General features: G+C 45.2%; 1 protein-coding gene across 4 annotated transcripts in view; it reads right to left on the bottom strand.

Moving 5' to 3' along the window:
* Window positions 1-485: 485 nt before the first annotated feature.
* TMEM259 (transmembrane protein 259) overlaps window positions 486-11,712 on the bottom strand; it is a 648,432-nt gene continuing 637,205 nt past the window's right edge. For all 4 annotated transcript variants that reach the window (XM_069647475.1, XM_069647467.1, XM_069647484.1 and 1 more), the window contains exon 11: window positions 486-4,030. In XM_069647475.1, the coding sequence (XP_069503576.1) occupies window positions 3,236-4,030 (795 nt within the window). In that variant the 3' untranslated portion in view covers window positions 486-3,235. The remainder of the gene's footprint in view (window positions 4,031-11,712) is intronic.

The following is an 11,712-nucleotide window of genomic DNA, read 5'->3' as shown; positions in this document are numbered from 1 at the left end:
TGGATAAGGGAGGCAGTGTGTCACATGTTCCTGTGGGAGCCAGTTACAGCGTGCTAGATGGCTTCCACACTTGCAGGTGCACAGGGTCCTCTGGTAAAGCAGGTTTTCCAAATTAAGCAAGCTGCCAACTGCATAAAACACCAATAAAAACACCCTAATCTTGAAAGGAAAAACTTTCACAAGAAGGAAGATACAAATGATAAGTGCAGCAGCAATCAAAATTGGAACATTGTCAAATTCAGAGCAAAACTGCTTCAGCAGAGAAAAGTATTAAATAAACCCCACACAGAGGCATGATATATATATGTATTATTTAGTTATTTAATTTTAAACCCGTGAGGAGAGGGCTTGCTCATAGGTTTTAAAAAAAGTTTTCTGTGATTCCATGCATGGACAGTGTTTATGAATATCAATGAAGATCACAGGATGAATAAGTAAAGGCATAAGGCAAGGCTTTATCAGGTACAAGCAGTCAAACTCATTGATGCAGACAAAGATCCATCACATTTTATTTATTGTCATATTTACAAACACAAATTGCTTTTTTTTGTACATTACAATTAAATAGAACGGAAAGAACCACTTGCTCTTTATTCCTATGCAAATTAAATCAATTTGTATTCAGCTATTGATTCCACTTTCATAAAAATCAGCACCGACTCCTGACGTCACCAGGTGTAAGAACCCCTAAATGACCTGACAAGTACCAAACAGTCAACTCTGACTTTGGAATAAATGTTTGGGCCATCACACAATAACACACCATCAAAGGTTCGTGTGCAGTTCACAACCAAAGATACTCTGGGAATCTAAGATAAGAGTGCTAAACATAAATGTACGGGGAAAACTGAGGGGCAGAACTAAAACAAATCCCCTGAAAACCAGTATACACTCTTCCCTCAGTACTAGTTTGTTCTTGCGTCTGGACCATTAAACTCCAATCTCTCAGTAGCTAGTGCTTCTGGCTCAACGTTATGTTTAACATACAGATCTGGGCAATAGCTTCCCCCTCATCAAAGTCAGTGTAGGGTGGCAGAATCTGGCACCCACCGTCTAATGAATGGCCAAGTGCCAACCAGGAGATTCTACTAGCCGTACTTTTAACTTGAAATGGATAGGCTAAGTATTACATAGTTCCGATAATGTTATTCAAGCTCATTACATACTTACTGCAATAAGAAAAGGGTTAAATAAAATGTTTTGCAAGGGCATCACATTATTTTGCATCTTGACATTCATCTCCATGGCAGCAAATCCCCGAGGGAAACTTAAAGGTGAATTGGCAAGTTGCGGCTTAGAATTGGTAAAAGAAAAGTTGAGGAAGCAGGGGACAACTACAAGTGGTTTTAACCCTGCCGGGTGGGAATGGATATCCAAAGTGTAACCAGAATGCCTTAGGCAGATACCAAACAGTCAACCAAGTGTGAGATTTCCCATTGAATTAACTGCATGCTCTGAATAGGGCAGCTGTCAATAAATCTAGCACATGACAGGGACTGGCAATTGAGGACAGACCTGATCACCAAATTGGTTCGACAATGTCCAGCCACATTTTACTAAAATGAAGGGCAAACATTGCACCCTAAAAGGGCGCCCTAGAAGGCCACGTCGACCAAAGGACCTACCTAATAACACTTCATGTCCTCAACTAAAATACAATCTGAGAGATGATCCTGCAATGCCCTGCAACCACCTCACTACAAGAAACTCCATTAGAAGAACACTAACGGGCTGTACTTTCAAGACTGCAGCCAGTGTGGATAGAGAGCAAAACAAGCTGGCTTTAAAGGGCTAAATGTGGCACTATCTACTAGAACGAAGTGAGTTCTGCATTTCATTGAAGGTGACAAAATCCCAGTACACTAGATAAAGGCTCCAGTTCTGAAATATCGCATAGACACTGACGCAAAGAAAAGTGCATGTTCAAAGAATAGGACCTACATTGAAAGAAAAAATAATCACTTGCAGACCCTCCTAATTCTCCACCCAATCTCCCACAGCTCCCTTTGTCTCTCACCAATCGCCCTGCGTGCATTACCAAGACAAGATTACCACAGCGATTGACCTCATTAAGATAATACAGGATTTTTTCAGCAATACAAGTCTTTTTCCCAGAATAGACTATTGAAGTTGTAATCTAGGACAGCAATCCTTCAAACAGCCTGCGTTGAATGCAAATAGTTGCTACACATTGAAAGCTACCACCCTCATACCTCAGCCATACCAACTCTGAATTTCCAGGATACATTCTTGCCATGGCTGATTCTTTGCAACTCTATACCACCTCATCATAATAAACCCCTTGCTTTGCAGATTAGGCCAGTTTGTGGTGGGTGGCAATCTCATGCGGGAATCCCTCAACCCCAACAGTGCCATTTTCTACAACTATGGAGCAGTCCCATCCGCTACCTGTCGCATCATTCTTTCATACAACTGCCACATACTCAGAGTACCTAATAGTCTCAAAGTCTGCTCACTCTAAAAGCCTTTAATCTGTGTTCTTTAAATAATCGGTGGGTTCTTACTGTGTCTTGTCCCCTGTAGGCAGGTTTACAACTAAAGCCTGGCTTCAGCCACCCACCATACGATGGGACACTAACTGCCTTGTTGATGGTGATCCTTTCTTTCTGCCTCGGAAGAAGTGTTTAAAGTAAATCTTACTGCACAGTGCTAAACTCTCAAACCCCAGACTATTCAGGCACTGAATCCCAGCAGAAAGCTGAGGACTGGACAAAGTGCGTAGTACAAAGTTAAGGAATATTTCTTCCTTTTACATAAAATTCTGAATGCCAGGCTTTGAATAAAAAATGTATCCCCCTGGCTCCCAGACACAGTTAAAAAGGATAGGAGCAACTGACACTCTAGTCTTCGAATTGGGTCAGCGACTAGAATTAGACTAGATATGGGTCGTTTCAGTTATCAATGTAACCTGGAAAGAGTTCCAGACTGTTTTGTTTACATATAAGAATTATAGAGATTCTATGGCTGTTCAGGTTACCAATATAAACTGGAAGAGTTCTCAGGGTGCTTCAGTTACCAATGCAAACAAAATGTTTCCGGGTCACTTCCAGCTGGCTCATGAATCAAATGCGTTTTCGTGACCGGAGGGGTCGGAGTTCCAGAATACCATCTTGGTAACTTGTGAAGCTTTATAAAAGAAAACCTGTAATAGAAGCAAATGAAGAAAGCAATGGTAACTGTGCCAGACTCTCGCCTCCACACCCAAAGACCAAACTCAGCAAGGGCTACTAGACTCTGCGACAGAGCTACCGTTCACTGTTTGGCTGAAGAGGCCGCTGCTATCCCCTGTGGGGACCTCTGCATTTGCAGTTTTTTCAGTTTCTTGGGGGAGATCCCCTGCAGAGCTCTCTCTGCTGAAGTCTTCTAAGGTTTGGGTTGCCCTGTTGCATGCAGGGTCATTTATGGACTGGGCAGATTCTGTGGGTGGGGAATTTGTTTCCAAATAAGTTAAAGGTCTGTCAGCCAGGGGAAGGGAGGATCCTTCTCCTGTTGTGCTTGGGGCATCGTCATTCTGAGACAGACCCACGGCTGCGGATGTAGCCACCTCAAATGCAACAGAGGTAAGTGCAGCATCCAGGTGATCACCAATAACACTAATGCAGGCGGTAAAGCTGGTGGGCTGAGCAGCTACTGAGGAATTCTGCAAGCTTTCATTCACTGGGACATCGCCCACCAACTGCAAAAGCGTGCTGCTCAGATCCGAACCCAGAGAGGCTTCTGAAACAAGACCAGAGCTTTCTGTGACCCAGCCCATGCTGGAAGACCCCGCAGCCCCTGAGCCTTGCTCTTGTGCAGTCAGAGTAGCAGTGGTGGTGTTTTCAGTAGAGGGCATGGGTGGTGCCGGACGGCTTGCTGTAGCAGTGGTGTTGTTGTTCAAGTTGTCCTGGAGCATAGTCTGGTGGCCTGGGGCCTGGCCAGCCTGTTGGTTCTGTAATAACATCTCCTGGATACGAATCTGCTGCAGGATGGCTGGCAGCTCATAATGATGGAAGAAGTACATCATGGAATGCTGCAGAAAATTAAGAAATGTTAGTATTTTCAACACTAAGGCCAAGATAGTCGATAAGATATTTAAAAAAGATCACCAAGTATTCAATGAGCTAAAAATCCCTCATGTACTGCACAAATGCAAAAATACAAGCGTCAAACACCTGCCCAGCAACAGAGAACTTGAGAATACTGGTAGAGAGACCGTGCAGAGGTACATATGAGACTAAAATTCGCCTGTTCACCCCTTTCTGCAGTGATGTTGAAACATGAGAATAAGCCAAACAAATGCAAACCGCACCTCCAGGGAAAATACCCATTAATTCCCTCTTGCAGACATGTAGAGTGCCCCTAAAGTTTGCCTGGTGCCTTATGCGGCCGATATACAACAATGTGTCCCTCCTGCAGCAATTCAGAGACCCAGAGAGAGCGAGCCCCCTTTACACAAAAACTTCAGAAAGTACTTGCAGACATCATTTCAACCACCCTCGTCCTTGCAGTGATGCAGGAACAAAAACTGAATACTTTAAAAGGTCTCCCTTTCCCTTATATGGAACAGAAATACATTTATGCAGTTCAGTGCTTCATGATACTCATAAAAGTGCCCTTGGTCTAAAGAAAAACGGATAACAATAGAACAAAATCTTTTAATTACAAGTTCTGCCATTCCCAAAGGCTACTGGGGACATGGTAAGTTCAGATTCCTCCATCAACTCTACATGGCTGAGCCCTCAACTACTGCCACTTCTGGTCAGTAACCTTGTAGCCCCAGTGCACAATAGCCTGGCCCAGGCTCCACCTACTGAGAATCCTTGGACTGGAGGAAATTTACTGTGAGGAAGAAGAATTTGACACTAACCCACAGCTTCCCTACGTGCATTGTTATGCAATGGTATGAAAGGCCTACATTTCTGGCATGAGAAGGCTTGGACAAATTGACTACTAGCTCTTAGAAGTTATTATTGCAGGATGATATGCTGAAAACGCCATTGTCTGCAAAGAAATGGATGCAAAGTGTAGGGATGCATTGGAAAATCCCAATTGCGTTCATATCCTTCACTACAACTTTAAGGTGTGTGCAGAGAATGGAGTGGATGTAAGAAGACTGGGGCTTGAATGGAGAACATGCTAAACAAGTGAAACATGTGCCATCAGATCTGGATCCACAGATGCAAGCTTGCTACAGTTCAGTCGGGATACAGGTTGTCAGTATTAATGCTCACCTTTGCACTGAACCACAGTGACTGTATCCTGAGGAAATGCTTGGGTATTTTGAGTGGGTAGCGTAAGTAGCAAATACGTACATTCATAGACCTGATTTGCAATGTATGAGCCGGACATCACAAGGAAATAGTCATTTCCATCCTTCCCACATAGTTCAAAATGAAATTATGCCTGAGGTTCTGTGGTTTGCGAATTCACTAACAGCAGAGCAAGGCATGCACCATCTATAAATGCACAGCTTTTCAGGTGACACTCCCTACCAAACGTTCCTCCTTATGCGCAGTGTCTTGTGAGCAGATGTCCAGGTGCTTTATGGACTGAAGAGAAGAGCTTTGTTTCCCGGTAGGAGTCTATCTGGGACTTTACTCATGTTTTCAGGGTGCCCAACAAGACTGAAGTAGCCATACAGACCTTCCGCAGGAAGATGTTAAGCAGGTAGAGAAGTCCTTCAAAATGATCAGACTTTCATATATTGCATCAGCTCTACAGATGGAGAAATATGCTCCAGACCACTCAAAGACAACCATATTTTCCCCTCAATATATGGTTGCACAACTGGCTATAGCAGAGATTTGAGATCAATATCCTCTTTTCTGCCAGAGCCCTGCTACCAGGGTCTTCAAGCAAATGACCATGTTTAAACTTCTTATATCAAGGGCAATGCATGCAGCCAGCTATGAATGATAGGCACTCTTCCTCAAGCTGGGAGGATGGCTCCGGGACATTTGGCCCCTCTTAGAAACAAGACAGCACAGATTCAATACCCACTCCTGGCCCTGCATTTAACAATCCAGAGTCCGTTTTGAAACACGACATGGAAAACCAATGTTATTTTATTTAAGCCACTCCGAAGTCTTATAATGCCCATCTTTGAACTGCACCTTCTAGGCAATACGCTTACATCCCCCTAACTTGATCCTTGCTGCCACGCTGGTGAAGTAATGAATCCAGGGCAGGGAGGATAGTGATTTCTCATAATCTGTTACACTGAGGCTGCAGGATTAGAATTGTTGGGTGAGAATATACCATTTTGAGTACCCAGTCTCTACAACAATCCAAGCAGGTAGCATCAAAACAGAGGATTCTTCTTGGATGTGGTTCTACCCTATGGCCTTCATTAAAAGATGCTTTGTAGCAATTCACCTACCCCTAAAGGTCTTTCTGCAAAAAGTGAGACCAAGTTTAAAACACCACAAATGCCATATTTTGGGTAAACACTCTGGTACTCGCATCCTTCAAATCGATCTTTGGGTTGGACAGGAGTAAGATCATGCAGTTTGAACGTGCCTCCGACCAAAATGCTTCTATCAGTCATCAATGTGCAAATCAACACATGGGTCTGCACTGTTCCAGAAGTAGTGTGTTGAAGAGATGTGTATTTTTACATCAGAAGTCAACAGACAGATTCATCTGTCCCCCCCAAGGTGGGAGAGAATGTCTTCCAACAGATTGGATGGACAGATTCATGAATGTTGCCTTCTAACATACTGGATTCCCAAATAATCCAAAAGAGGAGAATTTGCCAGAGGCGTCCATATGAATTGGTGTCACAATGGCACCAATTGATTCTAGATCAAAGTCATACTGTAACCAGTTTGCTCCCTTTTGTTTTACTCCTCAGGATAACCCAAATACCATACCACCCCCTACAATCACCAACGAAGGGTCATGATGCAAAAAGGTCTAATGGAAGTTAGACAAGCATTTTGACACCAAATGTAACATCACTCAGCATCAGGCAAGTAAAAGCTTGTATACAGAACTGGAGTGCGCCTTGCATCTTAGATTACTTAGACGTGCAAACCCTTCTCACCCTGAATACATTAATGCCTATGTAGAGTAAGGGCCAGAACATCCTTTGTGGTGTTCCCATACAAAGGCCCACTATGTTGAAGTGGCTACTCCAAATAGCTTCAGCAAACATGTGAGGACGTTAGCCCAAATTCAGAAGCTCATTTCAGTCAAGTAAAAGGATATTTCCAGTAAGGCTTATGGGGCAGCCCCCTTTCATACTTAAGTACTTACATTTTGTTTTTTAAACAAACAAAAAGGCTACACTGTTGTGCGAGTCTTCTGGTGGCACTATCCACTACTTCACTACCCATAATAAAGTACATCAATTTGTTGCTTGCATACACTTCAACCTTGTTTGCGCCACCCATTCAACTGACAATCTCCTCAGCTAAGGCTAGCTCTCCGTGCAGCATCGATCACTCAAGGTCCTTCTCCTGGTCTTTGAATCTACATGATGCCCTCCCCTTACTAGCAGACTACAGCCAGCTAGGCCTCTGCAATCACAAGCTTGCCTCTTACTGTATCCTGCGCCATCTGTAATCAATGCCCCCGACATTAAACACACTCTCTATTCATGGCTTGACGAATGCCATAAAAAGGAACCTACCTCTTGAAGGAGTTTACGGAGGACAAGGAAGTTAGTTACCTGCAACTCCTGTTCTCCAGCATTGTTATCTTTTATGGATTCACATGCGCATGAATATTCCCCGTCAGGCTTAGAATCCTCCAATATGAAAGCAGTGTCGCTCTAAAGCCTACAAACTACTGGGCACCTGTATTGCCTATTGCTGTCACTTCGGCCATACTGCCCCAACCAATGACAGTAGCCTTTCCTAGCTCCACCCCTTGAGGCCATCCTCAAAATCCAAAAGCACACGTAATGTGGCAGTAGGAACCAGAAGAGATCAGAGGGGTAGGAGTAGCAGAGTGGCAGTCACGGCAGGCAGCGGTGTATGCAGTCTGCTTTCACTTGCAGTAATCTCGTTGGTCCTGGAAGAGTCGTCCACATGAAAGCTCATTACTTCCACGGGGCGGCCGCAGAGTAGCAGAGTGGCAGTCACGGCAGTCTGGGTGCAGCAATGCTGGAGTACGGCCATACTGTGACATACCCAAGGAAACAGGCGTAAGTAAGATCGAGCGCCCAATTTGTAAACATTGAAAGTTGACTTTGGAGGAAATCTGTGGAAAGGTACCTGGATATGGTAAAAGGGGGGAGGGAGTCTTGGGGCAGCAAGTTCAGCCTGCGACTCATAGGTTTTTACGGATGCCAGACTGGAAAACCTGCTAAGCTAAAAAGGAAACCTAGTTCTTGCCTGCTATTGTGGGACTCTCATTATGAAAAGAAAAACACAAAAAAAATCCCAAAGGGTCATGCTTCGAAGTGACGCACAGGAAAATGGAGTACCAGTGATATTGCTGCGCCTCAAGAAAAGAAACTACAGGAGGACCAGAGAGTAAAACACAAACCAGCACAAGAGACGCAAAGAAGCCCCTATGGTGAATCCTCAAGAGAATTGAATACATCACTAGATAACAATGGGTCTCTATTGAAGCTGTGCAAGGTAATTCAGAGAAACGCTATGGGCACCCGCGACTACATATTTGATCATCTAGCAACGTATTTGTCCCAGATGACAGACTTGGAAAAACCACTCACAACTCAAGAATCCTACTCTAGCGAAAGTTAATCAGAGGAAGAAGAACAGCAGACCATAACTTCCTGCGGAGAGCTTTATGAATCACATCAGCCTGGAATAGACCCTGGGGGGGGCAATGGAGGCAAAAATTGAAGCACTACTCTCGCTATGCTCTAAAATTGCAGACGACCAGCAGGGCCTTAAGGCTGTGGTGGTGTCCCTCGTAAATCTGCTTTATTGTGAAACCCTGGAGTTGGGTAAGGAAAGTAAATCAAGACAGACTAACACCTCAGGAAGTATTGGGGTCTATTCCCTCTACCCACAGAGCAGAGGAAACCATCTATAAACAGAGGAGTCGAGAGCAAAGAGGAGTGAGTCTGAAGTCCTGGAGCCGTGGTCTCCTCCCTCCCCCAATCACCCACCCACCCACCCACCCCCGACCTCCCTCCGCCAAGCAGCCTCGCCAAGAGGTTCCTGTCCGATTGTGGCAGAATCTGAATGCTCTGCATTGGAGGTATTCTTGGCAGAAAACTCGCTATTAAATGCCTCTCACCCTCACCTAAGACTTCCCGAAATAATGCCAATCCCCCTCCCCTCAAAAAATATTCCAGTTTTGCACCCCCATAAGAAGTTGCCGGTGCAAGGAACCAAGATGGTGAATCCACTCTCCATAAACTAACCAGGAAGAAAATCATGACTAAAGTAATGGGTGACGGTATGGTAAAAAGGGTCCAGTTACAGGGCCCTTTGGATAAATGGGTGGCTCCTGAGAGGAGTACATGCAAGCCTGTTCGTGAAGCCCACCACCACAAAAGCCCCCAAGCCCAAACCCACCAACCCAACCATCAACGTAGTAAGAGATGATAATATCTCCATGGAGTCGGCGGCTCCATTAGGGCCGAGGGCCTTAATGGGAGAGGATTACTCAACCAAAGGAAGGACCCATGCCCTCTGGCCCAAAGTCCGGAGAATAGCTGAATAAAGTGGAAGAACTCTGCCCGGCACTCCAGGTCCCGGGGTTCACACAAACTATAAGGACGTCATTTAAAGGCTTACACCATGTTAAATTGGCGGAACTTCCTACAGAATCAAGTCCGTTCCTAAATCGCTGTTGGAGTTGCTGCACCTTATTCCTGAGTTAAAAGGTCATCACCTCAAAGGACCTGGAACTACCTGCATACTACAGCACTACCAATTAAGTGGTGGTTAACTTTGAATCTTCATTTGTATTGGAAAGTGTTTGCAAAAATGAAGCTGCACTGAAAGAACTAGGTTTTGCGACAATGGTCTTTCACCCTTCTGCCCAAGAAATAACGGCCTATCCACAAAAGCAGAGTCAGAAAGAGCCCAATGATTTCGGGGCTGGACCAGGCCAGCCTAGACTCGCAGGTTATTTTTCTCTGGTCATTCAGGCCTCAATTTGACCAATAGGTGAGAAGGAAGGGTGCTACCTACAGGTATCTTGGAACTCAAAAGGCCATAGGTGCTTTCTGAATTATCAACCAGCGCTGGAAGTTCCAATGAATTCAAAGGTTTTTCTGTATACAAGAAACATGGCTAACCTCTCAATTTGCGCTTTATGGTTTTAGTATGATATAGGATTGTTTATTTATATAGCGCCTAAACACAATGTGTTTCAAATCGCTTCAAGGCAAGGGAGGGAACAAGGGAAAATACAGCCACATTCTTACAGCCCATGAACAGTAAGGATGTGAAATTAACTATCGTACTCGGCCTGACGACATTTCAGATAGTGCATGAGCCAAGACATAGATAAGGAAGGGAGGGGGAGAGTGGGAAGGAAATGGAAACAGACAGGCGACTACCGTACTAGGCCTCTACATTTCTGGTAGAGCCGGAGAAAAACAAAAGGTGAGGGAGAGGGGTGCAGAAAGGGAGAGGAGGAACAAAACAAGCGACTATCATACTAGGCCTGACGACATTTCAGATAGTGCTGGAGAGGTTTTGGGGAGGAAAAAACTAATGGGAGGTTGGACGAAACAGATGAGGTTGCTATCATATTAGGTCCAGGGACAATTCTGATAGAGTAAGTGCATAGAAGGGGAGGAGATAGGAAAAGGGAGAAGGGAAAGGAGGAGAGAAAAGAGAGTAAGCAGTCAAAAAGAGTGGAGAAGCAGGAGTGGAGAGCGAATACAATGGCAGAAGTCAGTAGTAACACAATGTTGCAAGCCAGGATACAAGCAGGATTCAGGGCCACCATGAGTACAAGATGCAAAGGAAGTCCAGCATGAGAGTTGAGAAAGAGTGAGGCACCATGAATGAATGAAGTCCATAGAAGTCAAATCCAGCATTGGCCACAAGACAGTGATGGTGAAGGAAGGCACCAGATGGGCAGGACTTGCTAAGTAGTGAAAAAAGGCAGCAGGCAGGAAGGCGCCAGGTGGGCGTGGCTTGCTAAGTGGTGAAAAAGAGCGGGAAGCAGGAAGGCACCAGGTGGGCGGGGTTTGCTAAATGGTGAAAAAGAACAGGAAGCAGGAAGGCACCAAGTGGGCGGGGCTTGCTAAGTGGTGAAAAAGAGCGGCAGGCAGAAAGGCACTAGGTGGGCGGGGCTTAGGCCAGGTGACCTCGATCCACTTGCACCTGCATCTGTATCTGTAGCAGTATCTGGTTTAGTATTTCAAGCCACCCTGAGAAGGGTCGCCCAAAGGGTGGTCTTTGTATTGGAGCCAAGGCAAGCCTGAATCTTGTAGATTTTACGCCCTTGAGGTATCATCAGAACCTAATTTGGGAGCTGGAATGGTAGTGAGCATTTAGGACCCTCTGGGCAGGGACATTACGGTGTAACGCTCACCTGGTTCCCACGGGGGCGCTGGTCTAGTCTGGATTGCTGTGGCCTCTTCTAGCGTGATGCGCAGGACCCGGAACACCGATTGACAGGACCTCCAAATCGTGCTTGCCTGGCCCGTAGGAATATCCTTCTGCAGATGAGAAAGGGGAGTCTGCAGAATAGTGTGCTAGCTCCCCTCTTTCCCCCTTTCCCCCTTCGTTCCTCTCCAACTTCCTCCAAACCCCGGTTTAAGCTCACCTT

Source organism: Ambystoma mexicanum, chromosome 1p (assembly GCF_040938575.1).
Source record: "Ambystoma mexicanum isolate Mex_15411 chromosome 1p, UKY_AmexF1_1, whole genome shotgun sequence".
In the NCBI taxonomy this organism is placed as follows: Eukaryota; Metazoa; Chordata; class Amphibia; order Caudata; family Ambystomatidae; genus Ambystoma; species Ambystoma mexicanum.
The sequence above is the reverse complement of the archived record's forward strand: the minus strand, read 5'-3'. Positions and strand labels throughout refer to the sequence as shown.